Source organism: Balaenoptera ricei, chromosome 2 (genome assembly GCF_028023285.1).
Source record: "Balaenoptera ricei isolate mBalRic1 chromosome 2, mBalRic1.hap2, whole genome shotgun sequence".
Classification (NCBI taxonomy): Eukaryota; Metazoa; Chordata; class Mammalia; order Artiodactyla; family Balaenopteridae; genus Balaenoptera; species Balaenoptera ricei.
This window is the reverse complement of record NC_082640.1, coordinates 77,468,295-77,495,520: the sequence shown is the minus strand read 5'-3', so window position 1 is coordinate 77,495,520 and position 27,226 is coordinate 77,468,295. Positions and strand designations below refer to the sequence as shown.

Sequence of the window (27,226 nt, the reverse complement as noted above, 5' to 3'; positions counted from 1 at the left end):
TTATACCATAAAATTCATCCATTTAAAGTGTACAATTCAATGGCTTTTGGTATACAAGTGTGTTTTCTTAGGTTAGCTTCCCAGAAGCATCTGTGAAATGCTTCCAATTACATCCATTTGCCCATACCTAGAGGGAAAGGTGGTTGAGATATGTAGCCTCTTAGAGAAAGTGTAGCTTTTTAGTGATGCTAAAATTCTATTACTGTGGAAGAAGGGGGAAAAGAATATTGTGGGCAATGATTGAAGTCAAACAAAAGTTTCCAAGAAGAAATTCTGCCTTACTGGTTTCTAGGCCACCCAGGATTTGAAGCTTGGTTCATACTGTGAAACCTCCAGAAATCTGGGATCTATTTCATGACTTGAAACCCCTTCCCTACCATCTAATTGAAAAATACTCTGCAACCCCCGTCTATCCTAGCTTAGAGAGCAAGTTGAGCCCATCGGCCCACCACCACTCTTTCAACATGTATTCACTCATACCCTCCACATGAACAAAACAGACCCCATGCCTGGCCTGATGGGGTAATGGGAACCACATGACGCCATGTGGGTATAGCCACAAGGTGGGTTTGCCATCCCAGAAAAGCACAGAGGCTCCTGTAGCCTGCCAGCAGCTTCCTCCTAGGATTTAAAGGAGCCCCACCCTATGGAAGGGCGGGGGGGGGGGGGGGGGTGTTCCACCACAGCACAGGGTTGGCAGTGAAGGTGGTAGGGACTTTCCTGCCCCTAGAGAAAAGACCTAACACAGATGAGGCCCTATAGGAGCTAAGCCATTTACATCAGACATCAGCTCATTTAATCCTCCCTCCTCCCTACACGGGCCGCTTGAGTTAGTCTCATCTCTCAAATGAGGAAACTGCAGCTCAGAGAGGTCAAGCAGCTACCACAGTCACACAGCCCTCAGTAGACAGAACTCCAAAACTAGAACCCTCATGCTCCAAAGCCCACAGTGTCAAAGACTCCATTACATCAAGCCTTTGTCAAGGATGGGTTTGGCAGTGTCCCCATCACACAGCAGGCCTCACATGGCAATATCCTCACTGCGGCTCTCTCTAGCTAAGCTAGGAGCTCCATCCCTGTTTCTTTAAAAAAAAAAAAAAAAATCATGGAATTGGAGGCAGAGGGTAGAACCCTGAGATGAAACCTATCTTAAAGGAAACTAAAGATCAGACATGGAGGGAGTTCTCTGGTGGTCCAGTGGTTAGGATTCGGCGCTTTCACTGTGGTTGCCCGGGTTCAAGCCTTGGTCAGGGAACTAATATCCCACAAGCTGAATGGCACAGCCAAAAAAAAAGATCAGACATGGAAAGCTTTCCCATGGGAGCGGAGGGGGTAAGGATGGATTATTAGAAGGCCAGTCATCGTAAGGGAAGAACATTCCATCTCTTCAGCTGCTTTAGCCAAAGGGACCTTCCCTTACAAGAGAAAAAGAGAAAAGAAATTGGGAAGGAGGGAGTGCATCCAGAGCAGAGCTTTGGGGAGAACAGAGCTGGGGACTTGGTACCTGACTTGAGGTAGCGACCTGAGCTGAGAGCTTTACAAACAGCAGGGCCAGCTCTCCCTGCCTCCACTGCCACTCTCCCTGCCTCCTCCTTACCTCTGCTTGTAGCTCCTTCCACATGACTTCTCTCCTCTTGGCTCAGGCTGTGACTTCTGCCTAGAGTATCCCTTCCCTCATCTCCTGCCGGACAGGATCCATTATATATTAGGTGCTCCAAAAATATTTGTTAGCTGAAGTAATGGCTGACTTCATATCTTGTTTACAGACATGAAGACAGCAGGGTCCTCTTACAAGGATCCTTTTACTAGAATGAGGTCTTTGTTTTCAAAATCTTGTGCAGATTGGAATATATCTACTATTGCTGGTAATAATAATAATAATAATGACAACAGCAGCAGCTGCAATAACTAACATTTACTGAGTCCTCACTATGTTCCAGGCGCTAAATGCTTTACATCTATTAACTTATCTCATCTTCACAGCAATCCTGGAAGGAGGACACTATTATTATCCCCATTTTCCAGACAAGGAAACTGGGGCACTGAAAAGTTAAATAACTTGCCCAAGGTCACTCAGCTAGTAACTAGGAGAGTCTGGATTTGAACCCAAGGTGTTACATCCACATAGAAGGTACTGGGTAGAAAGACATTTATTAAATGAATGCATCTTACCCCAGACTCACAAGCCAAACCATCAGTACTGCTGTCCAGCTTCACCTCTGTGTTCTCGTCTTCAATTACACCCGACTTTTCTCCTCTCCCCAGACAGACTGCACTGCCCTTCTGTGGTTCTGCACCTCTGCACATGCTCTTCCTCCGCCTGGAGTGCCCTAGATACCCTCACCCACCGCCGCCACACTCACCTGCCCACCTGGATTCTTCCGTGAGAACTCCTACTTATCCTTCCAGACACAGCACAAACATCTTTGCGCTGTGAACCCTTCAGGAGTGCCCTGCAAATTGGCTCTCAAACGAGGAACATACACAGAACAGTTCTCCATAATGAGTCAACTCAATTGTTATTGAGTTCCTACTGTGTTCCAGCTCACAGTCCTACCCCCTCTAAGGCAAGCAGCACACAGTAGGTGTGACCCAGAGGTGCAGCAGCACAGGTAGGGCTGGGGGTAGCCCCCCGGGGGACATTTGGAAAGTCCAGAGACATTTTTGGTCTTCACAGCTTGGGGAGGGGGTGGAGAGGGGTGCTGCTGGCCTCTCTTGGATGGAGGCAAGGATGCGGCTAAACATCCTACCGTGCACAGGACAGCTCCCACAGCCAAGAAATATCTGGCCCCAAATGTCAATGGTGCTGAGGTTGAGAAGCCCCAGGTTAAGCCCTTTCTCTTGGAGAGAAGGACCCAGCATGAGCCCAGAGTTGGAGAAGGAAAGAGGTGAGCAGGCAGATAGAGGGAGCTAGCACAGCACTCCCCCCTCCCTCCCTGGGAAGCTGATGACCCTGTGGTTCCACCCTCAGATGGAAGCCTCGCTGGAAAACTGGATCTGGCAGATGGTGGCAGCGCTGAAGTCTCAGCTGGCCCAACCAGTCAACGTGGGGCTGGCAGAATGGGTCACCCTGGCCCACACCCACTATTCCATTGCTGTCCGGAACACCCGCCTCGTCGGCCAGGAGATCGCGGCCCTTCTCCAGTGGCTGGAGGTGAGACCTGCCCTGACCTCCCTTCTCTCCCATCCTCTCCCTTCCTCTAAGACTGAGTGAATTAAGCTGGTCTCCTAGAGCAACCCAGACGGGAGAACTACTTCTGCTAAGCTCACAGGAATGGGAAGGCATGGGACAGAGACCAGACCCCCAGCGGTCTCTCAAATGCCTCCCTTAAAGCCCTATTTTATAGAATCACTGCCCCCACTACTCCATCCACTGTTCCTTTTATGCTCACCTCTTTGGATGTGCTAAGGGATCTAAACACACCCTATAAGCTATCAAACTCCCACACACATGAATGAGATCACTCCTGCAAGGCATTAACATCCAGGTAAAAATGGGCAGACAGGAGGCAGTATCACCAGGCAGGGACCCAGGTAGCTGAGCCTGAAAGGAAACAGGACAGAGTCAGCAAGGTGAGAAGCCAGTTGGGGTCCTGAGCAGGAGTTGAGCACCTTACTTGTGATCAGGCACAAAGAACAGAGGGAGCCTAGAACAGGCTGCACCCACAAAAGGCTTTTATCCAGGCAGCTCTCTCCCCTCCTGAAACCATCTCACCGCTGTCTTCCAGGAATCTGTTCACTTTTCTCCAAGCAATGTTCATCTAATTGGGTACAGCCTGGGTGCACACGTCTCAGGATTCGCTGGCAGTTACATGAGCGGAAAGCACAAGATTGGGAGAATTACAGGTAACCACACCTGATAACTAACAGCTATAATCTTCACAGCTGCACGGGGGCGTGGAGCAAGGACCTGCTTTTCCAACGGTCTCATAATTAACCCACCCCCAGCTTCCTTCAAGCTGTATTAGAGTTCACAGGAGGACTTATAGCACTATTTATTTCAAACATGACTGCTGTCATAGACTGCTGTTCCAAGAGAATTTAGAGCAAATCACAGCCTCACTTCCTATTGCCTTTTCTCAAACAAAGGTCTCTCACAGTCTTGTCAAATAGGTCCTAAAAAGGAGATTTTGTGTACACTTTTGTAGCAGGAAAGAGTTTATTTTTCAACCTATACTTTTAAAAGCCCAACGTGAGTTAAAGAATGACAGCCCTAAATTTGCTGTAACAGCCATGCTTGTACCTCAGTTTTCACTTTTGTGAAACACGTGGGTCCTACTCTGGGGCCCGTTTGGATTGAGGGAGGGATCTCTGCACCACAAACCTCACCCCAAGCTCTATGCCACCTTGGAAAGGCCCCTAGATACCCAGGAAGAGCTGAAGACACACAAGAAGGCCTTTCCTACCAGGCTGCCCTGACACAAACCTCATAGCCCCCTGCTGCCCCAGAGTCACAGTCAGAAGAACACGCCTCATCAGCCAAGTCCCTGAGGCCCACTGATTCCTACAGGGTAAAACTCAGGAGGCCCAAACAAGGCCCTTCTCAGTGTAGTGTCCCCAGAGCTCTCCAGCTTCTCCTCCCACATTGTTCCCTTCTTGTAGTTCTAGGTTTCTGTGACACTAGATTTTTCTCCACTCTACAAACGTGCCATGGCCTTTTGTGCTTCTGGGCCTTTGCAGTCACTTTTCCCTTTGCCTGGAAAACCAAGCCCTAGTCTCCCTACCAAACTCCTGCTCATCCTTCAAGACCCATCAGCCTAAAACAATATTTCACAAGCGAAAACAATTCAAACAAAATGTAAGATGAATAACATTGCTGTGACCTTTTATTTTATCAAGAAAGAACATTTTTGGCAACTACTATCTACTATTACCATTCCTTCATAAAAGAAGAGATTTATTTTAACACTGAAAAATGATAGGGATAATGGCAGACATTTAAACGAAGCAAATTTGTCCTGATGAGAACTCATTTTCTGGTCCTTTTTTTTTTTTTTTCATCTTGCTGGTGACGGGGGAGGCCTGATCCATGGATCAGTATTTGGCGCCCTCCATGATTTAACACTCAGTAGCCTGGGGGTGAGCAGACCTCCCACACAAGAACCTTCCACAGAAGTCCAGTGAGGTCCTTCACAGACAAACCAGGCCTAGAAGGCTAAGTCAGAACTGCAGAGAGGCGGCACTGGGCCCAGGACCCTCTCCACGCCGGCTGGTGTCACAGGCCACATCAGGCATTATTAGCCAGGCCCACACATATCAGAAGCAACAGGACCGCTAATTACTCTGTTGTCATCTCATAGTCAGCCTGACGAAGAAAGGAATATAAATCACTTCCTTTATTTGTAACTACGGGTGAGGGCTAGAGAGCAGGGACTGTCATGGTCCCCTGTCAATTCCTTCACCCCCAACAGTGATGGAAGCCAGGACTGATACGGGACAACAAAGGGTCCTCCAGAGAAGGTAAAGGAAGAAAGACAGAGAAAAAAACCTTGAGTGCATAAATACTTCCCAGCTACCATCAGCCAGGAGCTGCCACTTGTCTCATGCAAACATATCTGTCACTTAAGGACCAGAGCTGTGAGCAGTCCTATTTGCTCACAACATTTTTCCCAGAGAACAGTAATGTCCCAAGGCGGTTCTGAACATTCCAATGAAATGACAGTAGTGTAGGGAAAAGCCAGCTTGTTTAGGGAAATTATTGACACCATGCAGGCAAATAAATTCTTTCTTTGATGGATAAGTTAGAACTACTTAAAATAAGCACAGTGGTTTTCTTATATGCAAACAGATGCTCTTGAAAGTAGCTTGAGAGGTACTTAAAATTGACTGGCTTAAATAAATCAAGCATTCCCTTATAACCTTATTTCTACCACTGGATAGGTCCTGCAAACCTCTTTTCCCCATAGATAATAACCAGCCCGTGTCCGATTTTTAGTGCCATGAATTACTACAGTTTTACTGCGAAAAAGTTATGGCAAGATTTTCGAGAGATGCCCTAGGATTTTCTGCCCTAGGATTTTCTTCTTCCTGCTAGCTCATGAATGTGTAATAACATGAAAAAGGTAAAAAGAGCATTTCTTCTCCTCTCCTCTTGCTCTGACCTAACCCTTCCCCTTGCTTTCCTGTTAGGGCTGGATGCTGCGGGACTTTTGTTTAAAAGAGCTTCCCCCAATGACCGGCTTTCACCAGATGACGCCAATTTCGTGGATGCCATTCACACCTTTACCCAGGAGCACATGGGCCTGAGTGTGGGCATCAAACAGCCCATAGCACACTATGACTTCTACCCCAACGGGGGCTCCTACCAGCCTGGATGCCACTTCCTAGAGCTCTACAAACATATCGCCAAGCACGGCTTGAACGGTGAGAAAGAAGACACTAGCCTACGCTGGTTTACATTCCCCACAACTGATGGGGTCTCTGGATCCAGTGGTGTCTAATCTGCAAGATTCTGAGAAGAGTGTGGCAAGGGTGGGGCCCAGGGTGAATGGTCACCAAGTCCACCCAGAGAGGGGGCCTGTGGGAGTAGGTGAGGGCTGCCGCTCCCCCCAAGCCCTTCCTCTTCACAGGCAGTGGTCCCTGGAGCTCAGGTGCTGAGGATGAGCTGAGGGGCACCACTAGGAGTCCCCGCTTCTTACCCCACTCAGTGTACCCAGTGAAGTCTCTCCCGGGGTATCAGCCCTTCTGAAAGTTGAGCCCTGATGCCTGTGGTTCTTCCTCTTTCTCTGGAACCTTCCTCACTCAGGGGGCTTCATCTATTCTGGGCCCTATGATGATCCACTTAATAGATCATGGTTTCTTGATCCTTGGTCTCACAAGAGTGGGAAGAACTCTTCCAACCCCCATGAGGTTTAATCAGCTGACCCTACAAGACATTCATTATTGAGATTCTTCCAATTAGATGTTCAGCTCTAAATAGGTCCTTGTGACTTCCTTTGTCTCAGGGCAGAAACTGAATATGGCATTATCTGGGTTGTGATCCCCCTTCTCTCTCAAACCCTAAAACCAAAACATTAACACGCACATTGATAACAGGCCCTGGATTAAAGAACAGAAATGTGAGCAAAAACCATACATTTCATAGGCATTCCAAGTTTCTCATTATTGTAAAATAATATCCTGATTAAGACATGCCAACTGACTCTAAGCCAACTGGAGACCCCCCCCCGACCCCCACATACCACCATCATGCCCCAATCGTCTGAAACTGAGCTGAGCACACACTATCTCGTGATTACATCACCACCTTCACGTCTCCTGTATCAGAATGACCTTCACACTGGATACTATCTCATTTTGGCTGGACTCCCAGCTTTCCACCCGGCCACGCCTGAGAGAACCTTCTGGGAACTTCCCCTTATCATTCCTTACATTTCTCTCCAGTCATCGCCCTCTAGTCACCAGCAGTTCCTGGTGACCATCCAGCCCTCTTCCCAGATTCACACCCTCCCTAAGCTCAACACAGACCCCTAGGATGGTGTTTATTAGCTAGTTGCCTGGTAAATGCATCTCTGACCAATTACTGCCATTTTATCTTTTGTGCTACACTTCAGAATGATGGAACCAAGGATATTTATTTACCTTGCCCACCCTTGGTATGGTTTTTCTCAGTTTTCTTCACCCTTATGTTTGCAAATGATCCCATTCTGGGGTGAACATGTTAACTTGGTCAGTTGGTAACTGCTTTACCATCCTCACCACCTCCTGGCTAGGTGAGCTTGAGTGAGTGAGTGAATGTCTTTGAAACTCAGTTTCCTCACTTGTAACAGCTGCCTCAAGGAGCTGTATTGAAGATCTGGGGAGGCATTCAGTGTAGTACCTGCCGAATAGTGAGTGCTCAACAAATATAGCCCCTAGTGACCAAGAACTGAGATGACTCATCCTGGGCAAACAGCTTTTGGCAAAGTTACCCGTGCTCCACCTTCACATGAGGTTCTTATCACATCTCGTGGTGGTTCCTCAACATTCCTAGAGAAAACTTTACTAAAGATTGTTAAGATTTGGAGACCCAAGAACAAACCCCCCCCAATAAAGGTCAAAATCCTTGGTATATAAACCTGCTAAACTTGTTTTGGGTTAGGCCCATTCAGACCTGGTCACTGGGATATGTCCTTCTTGAAGCCAATCCCCATGCTGGTTGTACAGGCCAGTTATCTTAGGGCATGCAGTGGCTGGTTTGGGACAGAAGGCAGACATGGTGGGGGAGGCCTCAGCTCTCACCAGACCATGAGCCAGGTCCCAAGATTGCCTGGGCGCTGGTTTACCCAGCTTTATTAAGAAAAGAGGCATTCCGCACAAGCCTGTTCTGCTAACTCACCCTTAAAGCATCAGCAATTGTGCATTTTTAACCATTTGAGATGAAAATATTTCCAAAATGAATTACAATACCCCACTTGCTTAAATAATTCAATATTTTCTTAGTGACTTGGGGCTCCTATTAAAACACCTACTGTAACATACAGGGTGCCCTCAGCAGCCCCCCGGAGCCTGAGATGATGCCTCCGCACTAAGTGACTGCAGGGGGTCTACCCTTTGTGTAGTGTTCAGTCAGTTATCACACCCACTGTAGTCAGCGGGTTGACCTCAGCACTCTCCTCCTCCTTCCTGATGTGCTGGTACTCTGCACTGAGAAACAAGGTGATCCTTCAGATAAAGGGATGCTAATGTCCTTCTTGCCCTGTGTTCCAGCCATCACCCAGACCATCAAATGTGCCCACGAGCGGTCGGTGCACCTCTTCACCGACTCCTTGCTGCACGCTGATATGCAGAGCACGGCCTACCCGTGCAAGGACATGGACAGCTTCAGCCAGGGCCTGTGCCTGAGCTGCAAGAAGGGCCGCTGCAACACGCCGGGCTACTATGCCCGCCAGGAGCAGCAAAGCAAGAAGAGCAAGAGCCTCTTCCTGGTGACTCGAGCCCAATCCCCGTTCAAAGGTGAGTGCAGGAGAGCCTTCAGAAGGGCAGAATGCAGCCACTTGTCTGAAGGTTCAGAAGTTCCCTGAAGTCTTTTGCTGGAACTACTTCAGGCTCTGTTATTTTAGTGGTTTTGACCCTGCACAGATTCCAGACCGTGATGATGACACAGCCTCTCTCTTTACCCAAGAATGTGGCTTCCCCACTGCCAAGTGCTGGAGGAGAAAGCTTGATACTTTCTGGAACAATCCTTGGGTTGGCTGTACTTCATCCAATATCATGGTCCCCGAGAATACTAGATCCAGAAGGCCTTGAGCAATTACCTTGACCACCCAGGTCTCATTGTACAGGGCCCTGGAGACTTCCCCAAACTCAGACTGGAAGCCAGTGCTTTCATCTCTGCTCATGGCTTTCAGGAAAAACCTGGGCTCCACGCTGTATCTGTGCTTCCTCATTTCCCCTAACGTTTGAATCAGCTCGTCTTACAAGAGATCATTGTCCTATTGAGGCCCTCCCTAGAAGAAGTTCCGCTTCTCAACCTCAGGGGAGAAACTGAGCCCCTTCTTCTTGCTGGGTTGAACAGGAGGTCAGAGAAAGGGCTGTGGCCATGATTTGGGCTGAAGCCAGCAGAGAAATACTCCACTAAAGCCTAAATCCTCCTGGAGGGAACAAGCCAACATCTGTTGCCTTTAACATTTCTGCCTAATCCTTAAAACAGCTCTGGAATGATTTAGCATCTTACTGTTCACAGCACATGCTCGCGTCACTGGGAGAAGCCTGGTGCTGTTTGCTTGTTACCGTGCAGATATTTGTATGCAGAAGGTGAACACGCTGTCAGTAGCACTTTGCCTTTGCACCGCGTTTTACACAAAACCATTACATGTATCCATCAACTCCTCATGGTGCCCACAGCAGCCAAGCGAGGTTGGCAGGGTTAGCCTGGAAGGAGGCCTGGAACCCAGGTCCCTCTGACTCCCAGGCTGGTGTTCCGTTCATTACCACACTCCCAAGTTCAAGCTCCCAGGCGGCTTATTTTTTAGGCACAGGATTCTTCTGTTTATCTGAACTTTTGCTCTCCAGCCAGATTTCCCTTTCCTGAGTCCCAGGAATGACAGAAATCAGATGGAGCGTCTGATAGCTTCTGAGAGCACTTGGAGCGAGGGCGGGATCTTTATTCCCTGAGGCGCAGAGGGTCCCCTCAGCTGTCTGTCCTTGAGGGGTGGCGGAACCCGTGACACCCGTGGCACGGTGAGGGGATTTGGAAGGCCTCCTGCTTCAGGGAGCGCCCCCGCTGCAGGCTGCCAATTAGACACTCATTCGAGCTAACCAGCTCCTCTTTTAAATGGCAAAGCTGCCTGGAGTGATTAAGCCTCTCAGATAATCACATTTTACCAGATCTACTTTAATCCTGGAATGTTAGCATTTCAAAAAACTGTTCAACTCCACCATTTCACAGATGGGATAACAGAGGCCCAGATGCAGGAGAATCATTTGCCCAGGGACACAAGAGGAATTCTTGGGGGCAGAGCCGGCATTTAGACCCAGGCCTGCAAAAAACTAGTCTAGTGATTTTTACCTTGGTAACCTGCCCATGGTCTGTCTATGGGGGCGAGGGAAGGAGGAGAGGTGGGGGAGGATCTTGCTTTCTCCTTGCGGTTGGCTGGAAAGAAAGAGCATCATTTTTCACCTTCCAGGGCAGGGCTGTGCATCTGAAATGAGGGACTGGGTCCTGCCCGAGGTCATCTCCTGGGGGGCGTGGAGATGGGGGAGGGAGGCGAGAGCGTCAAGAGAAGGAAGAGGGGGAGGGAAGAGCGGTAGGCACAAGCCAGGCTGAGTTTTTCCCTTTGCCCAGGACCCCAGATGCCCAATCACCACACGGTGCTGGTGTGAACTCACAGGGACCCCTTTCCTGTGAAGGAGGACCAAGGAATCGCATTAGGGCATCACTATCTCACCCAGCAGCTGCCAAAGCCACTGTGCCAGGCCATCATTTATTCTTCAAGCATAAATAGAGCCAGGGTAGGCAGAGGCCCTCCCTCAGGGGGCCTCAGGGGAGACCAACCCCCTCCCACAAGCTGCATGCTAAATGCTGTCCCAGGAAGACAGATGATGAGTCCCTTGGAGACAATGTTGCAGGAAGGGGGACCCCTTCCAGGGCCCGAGAGTGGGCTCTTGCCTAACCCTCGGAAATGAACTGTCCAGGGAGACACACGTGCTGACAAAGCAAGAGACTTTATTGGGAAGGGGTGTCCGGGCAGAGAGCAGCAGGGTAAGGGAACCCAGGAGAACTGCCGTGCCACATGGCTCGCAGTCTTGGGTTTTATGGTGATGGGGTTAGTTTCCGGCTTGTCTCTGGCCAATCATTCTGACTCAGGGTCTTTCCTGGTGGTGCACGCATTGCTCAGCCAAGATGGATTCCAGTGAGAAGGATTCTGGGAGGTTGGTAGGACACATGGACTGGTGTCTCCTCTCTCCTTTTGACCTTTCCCAAATTCTTTCAGTTGGTGGTGGCTTGTTAGCTCCACGTTCCTTACCAGGACCTCATGTTGTAAGATAACTCATGCAAATGGTTACTCTAGGGTCTGGCCAGGGTGGGCCATTTCGGTCAGTAGTTCCCCTAACAACAACACTTGGGTCTCTTTATCACCAGCGTCTCATCTTGCTCCAGGGATATCCAATGAAGATAAGATCTATGGGGCCAGTGATATGGAGATGGGACTATGAGACAAGACTGCCTGAAACTGGTCCGAACCCAAACCTCCAGCCCCAGACAGATTCCAGTGACGGGCTGCAGCCTGCACTGCACCCTGCTTTTCTCTGGGCCTTCCAGATTCTCCCCAGATCCACCTCAGCCCTTCCAGGGAGCAAAGTCCTAATCTGCTCAGCCTAATTTGACTCACTGGTGGGGAGTCATATCCCTGCGGTCACATCAAGCTACCCTGGGTACAGCTGGAAATTATGCCCAAAATGAGACTCTATGTGAAAGCAGCTGCTCGTGGGATGCTGCAGTCTGTATAATGCTACATCGCCCTATATGGTCGCTGCTAACCTTATGTGGCTATATAAATTACTTAAAATAAAATCACAAACTTGAATCCTCAGTCATACTAGCCACATTTCAAACGCTCAAATATGTGGCTGCCATATCAGAGAGTTCAGAAATAGACCATTTCCATCCAGAAAGTTCTATTGATGGTGCTGGCATCAAGTCTTTAATCTAGGCCACCATAACTGCACCCTTCTTCACCCATCATGGCCACGATCATCTGTGACTTGGGCCCCCAGAGTCTATTTCAGTGGCCACCTCCAGCATTTGATGAATACTTATAGATTCATAAAGGAACAGACTTGCCCAACCCTGGTTACAGAGAACCCACAATCCATATTTTTCAAGGACATCTAATTGTACTATATATTTTAGTGCAGGGTCTGGCTGGGCAAGATAAACATCCCCTCCCGATTGTAGCTGCACAAAGGATGACTAACTTGGCCCTCATTCCTCTGGCTCCCAAGATATTTTGACAAAACCATCAATGGATCTGTTTTCTACAACCGTACGCCAGAACTCGGGTAAACGCTGAAGAGGACAGCAGTAGCAGAAGAGAAATGGGAAACGGTCGCTGAGTGAAATGAGGCAATTTATCGCCTACTTCCATTCTCTCTCTCAGGAGGAACCTTTGCTAGTTTGGGAGCCCTTTTTTTTTTTTTTTTTTTTTTTTTTTTTTTAAGAGAAGGGGTTGGGAAACAAACCTGTATGAAGTCCTGCTTAGCAAGCATCTTATCTAACTTAATCCTCATAGCAGTTAGAGGAGGTAACTGTGTGGAAGAGAAGGAAGCAGCACTCAGGGGGGCTTACTCTGTCCAGACACCACGTTGGATGTGTTGCATCAATTATCTCATGTATCATTTAATCCTCACAACAACCTACAGACAGAGAGAGAGGCAAAGATGGAAGGGGCGGGGGGGTGGATTGATTATGCCTAATCTTCCAAATAAATAAATTGAGATTCAGAGAGGCTAAAATCACCTTCCCAAAGTCACACAGTTAGTGAGGAGCAAACGTAGTGTTTGACCCCAGGTCTCCCCGATTCCATGGCCCTTGTTCCTTTCACTCCACACGGCCTCCTAAGTGTAGGACCGAGGCCCGTTCGCTGACAGCTCACTCCTGCGTCATCCCTCCTCTTGGGCTCCTCTTTCTGAGTCTCGCCTCTCTTCCCCATCCTCCGCTGCCTGCACTCTCCCCCTGCACTCTGGGCCCCGGTGGGAACTCGCTCCAGCTGATGAGAGCACTCTTCTGGTTGGTGAGATAACCAGCCAAACTGTGACCTGGGGAGTCTGTGTGTCTTTGGCTTTTCTCAGCTACTTCTTTGGAAGGTTTTCACTGATTTCCAGGGAGAATTCCAGAGAAGCAATGGGTGTAGTAGAGAGAGCAGAGGCTTGGGATTGGGATAAGGAGTGTCCAGAATTTGGCTTTGCTGCCAACCACCTATATGACCTTGACCCTGTGGCAAAACCTATGTGGGCCTCAGTTTCTTCAGCCACGAAGTGACTGTGTGTGGACCGGCATGAGGGAGAACCACTAACCCTGGCACCTGGGGGTGGACTCACTCTGCCCACTGTGCTGGTCAGTCCTGCACATAGGATGGTCGACACCTTCTAGAAGCCAGGCACTTTTACATACCATCTCATCACATCCTCACAACAACCCCGTGAGAGGGCTTTTAATACCCGTTTTACAGATGAGGAAACTGAGGTCCAGAAAGCTGATGAGGGCTCAAGACCTCTTGATGGTACCAGGAGGCTCCTATCTCTCAGTCAAGGGTGCTTATTTCCATCCCATACACACACACAACACAATACTCCCTGGCCTTCCCACACATACACACACGCTCCCCCATCTCCACCCCCAGCAGAGGAGGAAACTACCCATAGAAGGGGCAAGCATCCAATCTTGTGACATCAGCATCATGTAAATGGGGCAGTACTGTTGAGCCCAAATTTAGTCCCCAACCTAAGTACATACACGCACACACACATAGGCTTATAAAACCCCTTCTCGACTTCCCTTGAGCCTGTTCTGAGTTCGTTCAACCAGCCCCTGCTAGTGCTGGCTGCTCGTACATTAACCCCCTGCATAAGACCATCATTGGGCCTCTCAGTTCCATGATGTTCAGCCTTCCTCTCAGGTTAGAGGCATTTGAGATCTAGGAAGAAGACCTTGGTGCTGCAAGAAAACACGAGATCTCATTCTTACCATCTCCATGAGAAAAAAATCTATACATTCAAAACAAAAAAGGCCTCTTTGATGTTTGTAAAGAGTCATAGTGTCTCCCAGGGCCAGTACCTAATGATTCAGAATCATTTTTTCCATGAGACAAAAAAAAAAGGAAAAAAATATTCCCTTTTTATAAATTCCATAACCTGGTGCTCACAGTGGCTACCTTGTAAAAAGAAACTTTTTTTTTTTTTAAGTGGCACCAGTGGGGTCCACACAAGATTAGGATCCAGGGTTTTTAGGGTCTCTGAACCCCAGGCAGACTCTCTGGTGAAGAGAATCTCCAGAGGCCTCACATCTCTGCTCCAGGTTTGATTTTGCCTGATCTCATTCAGGGTTAATAGACTATTTCATGCTTTTCATCTTTAAGACCTGAAATAATTTCTCCTGCCTGAACTGAGGAACACGTTGTGCTGGCCTCCTTGCAGTCACAGGATCAAAAGCATTTCCCTAAATCATTTTTTAAAATCCTTATTAAACATGCCATAAGGTAAAGTGAGAAAAATTATTCACCCTTTTTTCCTTAATCTTTGTAACAGCATCATTGTCCTGGGGGGTGGGGGGGAGGAATAAGAAGCAAATTGTCTTTTTTCTTTTTTTAAGGAAAAACACTTACAAAATCCAAAATAAGAACAAATAATTAGATCTGAACATGAAAGTCTCTTATGTATTTTAAAAAATTAATTTCAAGATTTCTCCCCACAAGTGGCTTTCCTATTGCAGGTTAAAAGGGATTCCTTGTGCTATCAATGTGTGATGGGTTTGACCATCACACTCCTGCAGACACAGGTGCCCTCCACAGCCCGCCTCACTCAGGCTTACACACTTTTGGAGGTCCTGACCTCCTGCACAGGTCCCACCCCAGGGAGACACTGCAGGACACAGGTAATTCTCATCCATAGGATGTGAGAGCTAAAGGGACCTTTGCAATCATCAAAGCCAACCCCTTCCCCCAGAATCGTAGAACCATGGCATCTCAGATGCGGAAATCCGTCTCTTCCTACTCATATTTTAAGAGCAAAGGAAGACAAAAACCCATCTCCAGTGCAGGGACGTGAAACATTTATCCCAGCTCGGGGGCTGGACATTCAGCAGACAGGCAGCAGGCAGGAATCTGCAGCAGTGATAGCCCAGGATGGATGTCAGTGGGTCGGAGCTGGCAGGCACTTTGTCTTGGTGGCTTTATTGGAGGCAGGTTTAGACTGCAGCTTTTCTTCAGGGGCTGTTTGCTCTTTGCTTTCAAAGGGCAGCTTCAGCTTGCTAGAACCAGAACCCTAGGACACAGTGGGAAGGGTCTTTTGGAATCAGACCAGACACCTGTGTTCAAAGTCTGCTCCACCAAAGTGAGAGAGTAGCATTGATATATATACACACTAAATGTAAAATAGATAGCTAGTGGGAAGCAGCCGCATAGCACAGGGAGATCAGCTCGATGCTTTGTGAACACCTAGAGGGGTGGGATAGGGAGGGTAGGAGGGAGACGCAAGAGGGAGGAGATATGGGGATATATGTATACGTATAGCTGATTCACTTTGTTATACAGCAGAAACTAACACACCATTGTAAATCAATTATACTCCAATAAAGATGTTAAAAAAAAAAAGTCTGCTCCACTTCTAACTATCTGGGTCACCTTGCACCCGTCTCCAAATGTCTGCTTCCTTATCTGTAATTTACCAGGATCATTGACACCCTATCTGTCGAGGTCTCAGCAGAAAACAGGACTCCACTCACCTGGATCAACTAAAGAGAGCAGGCAGGACTCCTTGGAGAGGGTGGGTGATACTAAGGAAAGCAACATGGGCTGTTGATGCACCCCAGATCTAACAGCCAGCCTCTGGGAGAAGTAAGGAGAAGGAACAGCCCAAGAGAACGGGAGCTGTGGAGGAGAGGCTGCTGATAGCAGGTCATCATGGAGCACAGTTCCTCTGCAGTCAGTCTTCAAAGCAGGAGGGAGCAGAGAGAAAAACACCCTGACCTCTCTCTTCTGTGCCCTGATCTCCTGCTGGTGCCTCCCCAGTGGGTCAATCGCAACCAGAAACCATCCTGCAAGGCAGCCAGGAGATGAGGCCGTGGGGTCACTTCCTGGGGTTCAGAGCTGGATGGGGAGGGCAGGGGTAGGTGTAGAAAATGGAGTCTCACCACATGTTATCTTTATTTAGTCTTGTTACGAGGACAAAAGTAATGTCTGTAAAGCACTTAGTAGGTAGCCTGATGCATAGTAGGATCTCAAAAAATGAAAGCAATTTTTTGATTATTCCTATTCACAATTAGGCTCTTTAAGGCAACTGTTTTGGTCCTGTCTTGTTTTCACACAAAAAGCCTCAGAAGCACTCCTTAGATGCCTGATGTGTGCCGTGACTTGTGGAGATACAAGCGTTAATATGACCCCAAGGCTGCCCTCAGGGAGATAAGATCCATGGACACAGATGCCCGTGAGACTAGGCAGAAGGTGACAAGGGTCACAGAAGTCACTCTGCTTCCCAGCTGCAAGCTCCTCTAAGGCCAGGACCACAGCTTCTGGTTCTGTTTTCTCTCTTAATACTTTTAAAAACTTTTCTTTTTCCAATAAGAGTGTAATTAGAATACATGCTTATTGTAGAAAATGTGGGACTTGCAGAAAAGCATAAAGAAGAGAATAAAAATTACCTCTCTCCCCTCTCCAGAGAAAATCACTTAATACTTTTGTGAATCTCTCTCCTACTCTGCATGCTGTTTTATTAGAATTAGTCTCATGTTAGGTGTCCAATTTGTATCCTGATGGTTGTTTGGGGTTTTTTTCCACTTTTTCATAAGCATTGAAACCATTCCAAAAATATCTTTTAATCACTTCATAAGAGTAAATCACGTGGTTGGGAACATGAACTCGGAGTCAGCAGACTAACGTCTAATTGCAACTTCACCAGTTCTTAGCTGCATGACAATGGACAAGTTACTTAAATTTCCTGAGCTTCAGCTTCTTCATTTGTAAAATGATGCGAAGGGAGGTTAAAGTAGGCATCTTACAAAGTTGTAGTAAAAGAAATAAGATAATTTTGAGAAACAATAGTTCAGTATCTGGGACATAATAAAGAGCTAAATGGTAATTATCATAATTGTCATTATTAGTCCATAGTCATTCCTCTATTGGTGAATATTTAGGGTGTTTTTGATTTATTTTTAATTAAATAATTCTGTTATGACATTTTTGAACTTTAATCTCTTTCCACACTTCGACTTTTTCCTTAGGGTATATAAAGCTATTGGTCCTGGGTATAAACATTTAAAACTTCAAGTTCTGGAGCCAGGTGGCCTGGACTTACGTCCCAGTTATGCTACTTACTAGCTGTGTGATGCTGGAAAAGTTGCTTAACCTCTCTGTGCTTCAGTTTCCTCTTCTCTAAAATGAAATAATAGTACCAGCTGTTGTAAGGATTAAATGAGATAATAAATACAAAGTGCCTGGCACAAGTAAACAAAATAAATATTAGCCTATGTTATTACCATGCATACTGCTAATTACATTCTTTTACTCGTCTATCCCCAATGGCTTTTAGCACTGGGCTGGGTATCAGTAGATTTCCAGTTACTACATATTAAACTGGTTGCTATGAGTGTTTCTTGCATACTGTGGGAGATGCCCTGCCTGCTTGTTTGGGGGTTAACCCAAGGCCAGTTCTCTCACGTCATCCTGTCCACATCCTGCCCCCACCCCACCCCCCAGTGCCTACGGCCTGTATCTTTCCTTTTTGCCTCGGTTCAACTTATAACACTGTTCACCTGTTACAGAGTCCCCTAGACAGACCCCAAATAGTGTAAGACCTCTCCAGAGGCTTCTGGGATGACAGGCCAGAGTCCCTGCCTCCACCGCTGCCACCCAAGGGTTTAGGGACCCTTCCTGGGACTTGGGCCCATAGCCCTTCTCTTATTTCTCACCCAAACCCTCACAGTCTTGAGAGCATCAAACTACTGTATTCCAGGCTGGAGGATTCGAGCACCTATTATGCAGGGCACTGGAGGCAATCCACTGCAGGCAACCCACTGCAAAACCCACATGGGAAGACTGGTTTATGCCAAAGGGTAGGGTTGTGTAAATAACCCAGAAACCCAGCAATACAGGCACACCAGGACCCTGCAGCTGAGGTGTTGGCAACACACCATTAGCCACAGCTGCTGCCAGGTTTGTGTGTAGCTACCAACCTCCAGCGGAAATGCATCATTTGGGAGTAAGTAGATTGATTCATGAGGATGGTGAATTTCCACAGGTTGGGTGCATGGGATGGATAATCAAGTGGCTAGTTCCATAATCTATCCTTTCCAGAAGGAATTCTACGACAAAGCTTGAAACTCAGATCTTGAATTCTCAGAGGTGATTTCCATCTTGCTAAATGTTCATGCACATTCTGATACTCCCAAGCAAAATGTCAGTTCTTCATCCCACAAATGTTTATTAAGCACCTACTGTGTGCAAGCACTGTATCAGGATTAGTGGGTTAATCATTATCTAGAACAGGAAAAGCAAATACACAACAAGCATATCGTATATCCCCTATCCTTCGCCCAAGGCAGACACCAATCCTCCCAAAAGCCTAGACACGGTCTCAGAGCCCATCTCAACATGGGGCCCCAGGCAGTCCTACCAATCAAGTTGACATGCCATATTAAACCTGTTTGCAGTCTTGGAGCTCAAGTGCTACAAGTACTTAGAGAATATGGAGACAGCAAGAAAAAGAAGTCTAAGCAGCCGTCAGTCATTTGGGAATGAGGTGGGGTAATTTTGAAAACAGCTCCACAGCTGGTTGGTGTAACAATGCAAGCTAATCAAGGCAATGGGTCCAGGCCAAGAGCACAGGCTGCTATGTGACCCTGAGCAGGTCACGTCACCTCTCTGGCCCTGGTTTTCTGCTTTATAAAATGGGGCTGATCATAACAATACCCTCCTCATAGGGTAGTTATGATAAGTAATGATGCAATGTAAAGTGTTTAACAACACCTGTCCTATAGTAAGCAGTTTGCTTTTATTAATTAAATATAGACTGTATTTAGGTAAAGAAGAATAAAATAAATTTCCCTCTTCCGAACAACCCAGTAGAAGGACATTCTGGACACTTGATAAGATAGAAAAATTTTAGGCCCAGGTACTAGAACTAGTTGTCTTATTTCCATTGGAAAATGTGCTTGTTGAACCCCACAGAGCTAGTTCCCAGGAACTGCCCCAGAACACAAAGTTGTGGTCATTAGGGCATATTTCTTAGCTGGAGCTCTGTCTCACCCCAAAACTGACACCATCAAACAGGCAAAAGTAAAAATGACAGTGTGTTCTCTTGCTTTTGGCAGCTGCCTAAAAGGCAATATATCCTTTGATTTGTGAAAGGGGTCCCTTGCCAAATACATGGAATAGTCCAACAGAATTCATCTGGAAATTGATGAGAATGCCAAATATATTGTACTCCTATTCTGCTTTCTTTTGTTGGATAATATTTATTATATTATTGGGTTGGCCAAAAAGTTCATTCAGTTTTAAGTAAAAATAAAAGACACTTTTTTCATTTTCACCAAGAACTTTATAGAACAACGTATTCACTACCAGAACGAACTTTTTGGCCAACCCAATACAAACATAAGTCCTCTTAGACATTTAGGAAACTCAGAGAAGGAAAAAGAGGAAAATAAAAAGCATTCATAATTCTACCACCCAGAAAAAAAATGGGGTATCTATTCATCCATACTTTTCCCTCTGCTTTTTAAATTTTAAAAGTATGATATTTTTTATTTTACAATTTTCTGCTTGAATTATCTTTCTCTCTCCCTCTCCATCCTATTCCCCTCTAGTTTATCATTACCAGTTGAAGATTCAGTTCATCAACCAAATTGAGAAACCAATAGAACCAACTTTTGCCATGTCACTCCTCGGAACGAAAGAGGAAATGCAGAAAATCCCCATCACTCTGTGAGTATGAGGTACAGCCCCGTCCGTGGTGATGAGAGGCTTAATTTTCTCACAGGGTCTGGATGGACCCTGCTTTTCAAGGGTCAGGCCAGACACAACTTACTTTTCTCAGCCCATTACGACTGCCCCAAACACTCTGTCAGATGGGACATCCACCCACACGCAGCACCGTGTCATCCCTCCTCAGCCTCACCCAGTCCCCACGATTACTTTATGTTGCTGCTACCTGTGTTTGTGATGGGCCCAGTGCGACAGGGCCTGGAATGGAGAGGGAAGCCAGAGGTGGCCAGTCCATGTCTGCAGTACAGGAAGAAGATCCAAGCAGGGAGGAGTGGTGATGGCTGGAGCAGGTGTCCCCAGGAAGGCCGTAAGCGCCTTTCCAGTGAGTTCTGAAAGCCATAACCCAGAAATAACACTGGTACCATTCAACACGGCACAAATTTTCCATTCAGTCAGCCTGCACTGCCAGCCCTCCCCATCTGTCCTTTGCCCTGCTGCACCCCTGCTCACAACATGGGCAGTGGCCTCAACGTCTCCTGCAGAGGCTCCGCACCTTCACTGGCCAGAAAAGGCCTGCTGACTGCTTTTTCTCAGCATCTTGACCCTCAGCATGGGCTCTCCTTGGGAAGTGACACTAGCTTTCACCCACTCCAGCGACAGTCCTCAGCTTCCCGAGAATTGCCCCCAACTTTGAACCTCTGATCATCACACTGATTCAGTCACTCAGCAAGGATGTGTTGGTGCTCAGCACTAGAGGTAGAGAGGACACTATCCTTAGGATGCTTCCAGCCTAGTGGGGTGGGTGGATTTCTAAACGATGCTTTACAACATACTACAGGAGGAGCTACAATGAGCCAAGCAAGGGAATCCTCCAGCCACCTGTCTCACCCTAAATCCAGTGTTAACTCTGCGCTGTCCCAAATCTCTCCCCGGGAGATTGTCCTAAGTAGTGGAAAGGGCATCTGGCAGTTCTGTCAATGTTGGGACATTTTAATGTCTTGGAGATTAGTGAGTAAAGCTGATAATGATACCTAAGGATCTGTATTTAAATCTTGCTCCAAACTGGTGCATCCTTTTTATATGTGGTTTTCTATTACTGCTATACTTGTTGTTTTAACAGAACTTTCTATTTATGTGGGGAGGAAAAAAGCATCGATCTGTGGTGTGGCTCTAATGTGTTGATCAAACATACAGAGAGCGGTATTGCCCAGAGACCATTGCCAAAGCCCCTGCCCTCTTCAGGACAGTTTTCCCGACTTGGAAGCCTGAGCTAAACAAAGCTAACTAGACTCATTACCGCAGAACTCTTAGGGCGTTTTTAATATGCTAACACAGAAAATAAGATGGTTTTCCCAATGTTATTGGTCTGGAAAACCCTTTTTATCCTGGCACACCTATTGCTATCTCTTCTAATAGTCTGTCCAATACCAGTTTGGGAAATGCAGCAGAAAAGACCATCCCAAATCATTCAGGCAAACCTAACATATCCTGAATGTGCCTAAGCATCACTTTGCTGTTAAAAATCAACTGACTGTGTCTGGTTTCCTTTGTATCTTCAAGGAACAAAGGAATTACTAGTAATAAAACCTATTCCTTTCTTATCACACTGGATTTGGATATTGGTGAGCTGATCATGATCAAGTTCAAGTGGGAAAACAGTATGGTGTGGTCCAATGTCTGGAACACGGTCCAAAACATCATCCCATGGGGAAGAGAGTCCCTTCCCTCGGGCCTTGTTCTGAAGAGCATCAGAGTCAAAGCGGGAGAAACACAGCAAAGGTGAGTGCTGTTTCAACCTCCTCCTAACATCTGTTAAGCATCTACCTATGTCAGCACTTTTACAGTTTACTATTTGCATCTGTCTTATGAAGTGGGCATTATTATCTCCTAATGATGGCATAAAGATGCTCAGAAAGATGAAATGACCATCCTGAGTTCACAAAGCCATAGGTGGAAGGACCAGGATTTGCACCTACGTCTTCTGATTTCTAGTCTAGCCTCTTCCCTCTGCCCACAGCTAATAGCCACCTGCCTCCAGAGTTTGAGAACAACTCACTAGCCCAGTGCTTTTCAAATTTCACCAGGTGATGTCAATGCTGCTGGTCCAAGGACCACACTTTGAATGGCAAGGACCTAGACGTGACATTTCTTCTTTGTTGTTTACCCAGAGAAATGCTTTTAACAAATCACAATCTCAAAATCTCACACTGTGGTGGCACCTTTCAAATCTAAGAATGCCAAGGGATCACTAGGGAACTTATTGAATATGCAGAATTCCACCTGAATACCCACCTGAAGAGCTTCTGATTGGCTGTGGTCTGTGAAGGACCACACATTTGGCAATAAGAGCCCTAAGAAATTCTGATGTGGACCAGTGGATTACCCTCAGGAGGTGCAGCTCTGTGTGACTGAACATCTCCCTCGGCCCAAAGTCTCTAGGGACACGAGGGGTTGGGTTGGGGGCAGGGAGTGAAGGAAAGAAAGGATGTCCAGCTGCTCCTTCAGTCCTCTCAGCAGAGCAAAAGGATGCCCAATGTATTTTACTATGGCAACCGTGCTTTTCTGTGGTTCTGCAGTTCCCCATGAAAGGAGAATCCTGTCCTTCCCCAGACCTTTTCCTATCTCCTCCCCACTGTATGTAGGAAACTTGTCTCTCCTCTCCTGCTGCCCTTTGTTGGCCAGCCTGTTGCTCTCTTTGGCTTGCCGCCCGCAGAGTTGGAGAACAGCGTGCCTCTCACCTCTTCCCTCGCCCCTCGGGCCTCACTGCTAGGAGTGGCCTGTGGCAGATTTATGCCCCCTGAGTCCCTTATACAACCACAGTCTGAGTTTTTATCTCCCTGGGATACAAAATCCTGGCAATTACTAAGAGCATACTCTGCAATCTGCCAACAGATTTCCCCACGTGATCAATTTGAGAAAATTAAACTGCTTTTCTCCTCTTATACGCTTAGCTATTCTTGCGTGACTTTTTGTCCGTTTAGAAGAGCTCAACTGAGCACCACCCGTCCCCAGATTCTCTCAGCCGGGGAGTAATTCCTCAGTTTTAGTGGTTGCTTGCCATGGCAATTCTAGGTGACTTGACCTGAAAGGTAGTATAAAACACAGCACTACCTTCTCCCCTGGTGCTTACCACATGGCTCTGAAGAAGGAAAGAGGAGAGGGACAGGAGTGGCGCTTACAGAGCTCCTGCTGCACCACGGGCTTGAATGAGGTGCTCTAGAGCGTTCATCCCATGGAAGCGTCCCAGTGACCTCCTGAAATGGGTAGTATTGCTGTGCAGATTAGGAAGCTGAGGCTCACAGGAGTTACACAGCCTGGGGACATTGCTCCTAACTGTCTGAGCCCAGATCTGACTTGGTTTGTCTGACTCATTGCCCATTTGTTGCCCGAGCACAGCTCCTCCCCCCATTAGTCTTGGTCCCATTAATCTGACTTTCTCTGGTCTAATCTAGCAGAGTTGCAGAGCTGGAAGTTAATATATACGTACATCACACCTTTCCTCACGGCTGCAGGAGGGGCATCATGAAAAAGGGGGAGGGAGTCTGGGACCTACAGTTTTTTAAGTTTTTAACTCAGTGAGTCCTATGGGTCTTTGCAGTACCCAACACCATCGGCAGGGGGGGGTACCAAAAAAATCTGAGTTGTAGCTTTTGGCAGAAAGAAACTCAAGGACCTAATTAGGAAAACAAGACGCATTAATTTTACTAATGATATGCTCCATCCCAGGGCTTCTCAGACTTTAATACGCACACAGATCATCTGGGAATCGTGTTAAAATGTAGGTTCTGCTGTGGTAGGTAGAGATGGAGCCTGGGATTCTGCATTTCTAACAAGCTCCCAGGTGCTTCTGATGCTGCTGGTCCATGGACCGCACTGTGAACAGTAAGAGTCTAGCACCGCATGGTCTATAGGAAGTCTAAGAAAAAAGACATCAGTTCAGGTTGGTGCTGTTCGGTCAGTGCTGCAACAGGCTTTGGAGAGGCCAAGAGGCATTCCCGGAGAGACAGGCAGTGAGCAAACCATATGCAGGCAGAACCCAATGACTTCTGCATCAGCTAGTCCCAAAGTCGAATTTTGATTTCACCGCTTCCACCTACAGAGGCTCAGACAATAGCTGCACCTCTCTGAGACTCAGTTCTCTAGTAACAAATGGGAATTATAATATGTATCTCATGAGACTAATAACTACCCATTTTTGAGTACCTTCAATCATCTGAAATCCCAGAGCTGGGATGCAGATATTACACCTCATTCTCAATCTCTTTACTAACTACAAGAAAAAAAAAAAAAAAAGGTTAAATAACTTGCTCTGTGCCTCCATGGAAGGAATTCAATGAGAGGTGATTTTCTTTCCCCAAAGCACAAAGTCAGGGATGAGAGGGACTGTTGTGGGGGGAAGCGCAAGAGCAGAGAATATTGGTCCTATAGCGAGAAGTGAAAAGTGATTGGCTAAACAAAATGAGAAGATGTTTGATTGCCACAATAACCATATAAATGCAAAACAAAAATCAAGGAAATTATCACTGGTCACCCACTGGTTTGTCAGGAATTCAAAGACAGATAACATCCAGAGCTGGTAAAGGTGTGGAGAAATGGGCGTTTTCATACATTATTCGTGGGAATATGAATTACAGAGCTTCTGTAGGGGAATGTCATTCAACAACTAACATTTAGTGAGCACATATCTTATGCTAGACACTGCTGTGTATACAGCAGTGAACAGAGTGGACAAAGCCCTTGGTCTCATGGAACTTATACTATCAAAATTTGAAATATGCATAATCTTGACCCAGAATTTTATGCTAGGTGTCTATCCCGGAGAAATACTCAAAATATCCACAAAGGATATCTATGTACAAAAATGTCTGTTGCAGTACTATTTGTAAATACTAAACCATTGGGGAAAAATCCCAATCTCCATTAATAGGAAAATGGCTAAATGCATTGTGATACCTCCATACACTGGAATGTTATGCAGCAGGTGAAAAAGACTGAAATAGATTTTTTTGAAATATAGTTGATTTATAGTGTTTCAGGTGTACAGCAAAGTGATTCAGTATATATATATTCTTTTTCAGATTCTTTTCCATTATAGGTTATTACAAGGTATTGAATATAGTTCTCTATGCTATACAGTATGTCCTTGCTGTTTATCTACTTTATAGATAGTAGTATGTATCTGTTAACTGCAAATTCCCAATTTATCCCTCCCCCCACTTCTCCCCTTGGTAACCATAAGTTTGTTTTCTATGTCTGTGAGTCTCTTTCTGTTTTGTAAATAAGTTTATTCATATCACTTTTTTTCAGATCACATATAAGTGATACCATATGATATTTGCCTTTCTCTGTCTGACTTACTTCACTTAGTATGATCATCTCTAGGTCCAGCCGAGAATGAAATAGATTTGTATGTACTGATGTGAACAGTTCTCCAAGTACATTATTTGATGACCAGAAAATTTTTCAGAAAAATACAACAAATTTTATGTTTGTATATGAACATCCGTATATGTGTAAATGCATAGAAAGAGGTCCAGAAAGACAGAAAGCAAATCATGAAAGTAGGGAGGGGAGTGATATTAGTGAAAGGTGATGGAGGGTCTTTAGTATTCAACCTCATATATTTCTTTACTGTTTGAATTTTTTAAGAATGCATTCATAATTACTCACAATAATTTTTAATTTAAAAAGTTTGATATAGTAAACTGCACCTTAGATGCAGATGTAAAGTTTGACCTTAGATGCAATTCAAAAAAAAAAAAAAAAAAAAAGAAGCTATAAACTACAATTCTCTGTGACTACTGCTATTTTTTTTTTTTTTCAGATAGATACAATTGAAGTTAGTAACACAAAATAGCATCTCAGGCCAAACCAATGGTCAAAGTTGTCAGCCGTTGGTCTCCAAGAGAGACCCAAAGCACTTAGTGATATCCTCTGTGGCTGGAGGACCAGATAAGAGGAAAGGGTGGGGCTTATAGGGCTGAGCCAGGCAGATGCTGATGACAGTGGCCTCATGCCCAGGGACCTGTAAGAAGGGCATTGACAAACTGGAGTGTGTCCAAAAAAGGAAGGCTGGGCACGAAGCCTGCCTGTGAGGAACAGTTGAAGAAAGTGCTAATGTTTGCCTTGGAGACAGGGTAATGTAGTGAAAGAAACCATTGTTACCCTCAAACCTTTGATAAGCTGTATAAAGGAGAACAAAGCAGGGCTGCCCCAAGGACTTTCAGTTCTTACAGAACTGAAATCACACCACACAGAGCTCCGGGAAGCCTTACACTGATTGCTTTCACTGACCTGGGCTTTGTTTTTCTCTGAAGTTATGAAAATATTTGCAGTCATAAGGATCTAATTTTTTTTTTTAAATAGCATGTGTTACTAAATAGCATGTCAAGTTGGGTATTTGACAAAGGATGAAACACTTCAATAAGCTCCATCCAAAATTTAGTGCTATGTTTGCTTGATGTTTTCTATGCAGAATGACATTTTGCTCAGAAAACATGAATGATCTACAACTTCACCCAACCCAGGAGAAAACCTTTGTGAGATGTGAATCAAACTCTAAAAAACTGAAGCGAAAGATCAGATGAGCTTTAATGAAGACCCAGTGTGAAGAATAAATGATTTTATTCCTTATCTGGAATGGTTGCCTTGTTTGAAAACCAAAGTTATATAAAGAAACTTGTATAAAGCTTTAATAGAGTTAAGATTTAAAGGGGAGCACATTTCACTGTTATAAACTCAGCTTTTTAAAACTATGTTATGTAACTATATTCAAATATTAGTGTAACCAATTCCCAATTTTATGTCTGACTGAATGGTAATATATGCAAATAAGTACAAATGTAAGAGCCATTTTAGATCCGTTGTTCTAATTTAAAATGTCTTTTACAATTAAGTCAAATTTCCCGTATTCCTTGCTAGTTTGTTCTGTTCAGTTTTTTGAAGCATGCTGGAAAGATACTTCTTTATTATATAACTAGCACTTCCATAAAGTGAAATTCCAATTAATCACAGTTGTGTGTCCCAAAGTACACACCCTTTAAGACCATTCAGTTCACCAAAAGAAGAAAAATTCTACTTAAACTAAAAGTTACCATCATACGAATCAT

The 27,226-nt window shown here is 45.9% G+C and overlaps 1 protein-coding gene across 1 annotated transcript in view; it reads left to right on the top strand.

Moving 5' to 3' along the window:
- LIPC (lipase C, hepatic type) overlaps positions 1 to 26,928 on the top strand; it is a 174,789-nt gene extending 147,861 nt beyond the window's left edge. Inside the window, exons 5-11 of the mRNA XM_059915528.1 lie at positions 2,972 to 3,154; positions 3,729 to 3,846; positions 6,130 to 6,363; positions 8,689 to 8,934; positions 20,000 to 20,117; positions 21,678 to 21,896; positions 26,593 to 26,928. Coding sequence (XP_059771511.1) covers positions 2,972 to 3,154; positions 3,729 to 3,846; positions 6,130 to 6,363; positions 8,689 to 8,934; positions 20,000 to 20,117; positions 21,678 to 21,896; positions 26,593 to 26,704 — 1,230 coding nt within the window. The 3' untranslated portion in view covers positions 26,705 to 26,928. The remainder of the gene's footprint in view (positions 1 to 2,971; positions 3,155 to 3,728; positions 3,847 to 6,129; positions 6,364 to 8,688; positions 8,935 to 19,999; positions 20,118 to 21,677; positions 21,897 to 26,592) is intronic.
- The last annotated feature ends 298 nt before the right edge of the window (positions 26,929 to 27,226 follow it).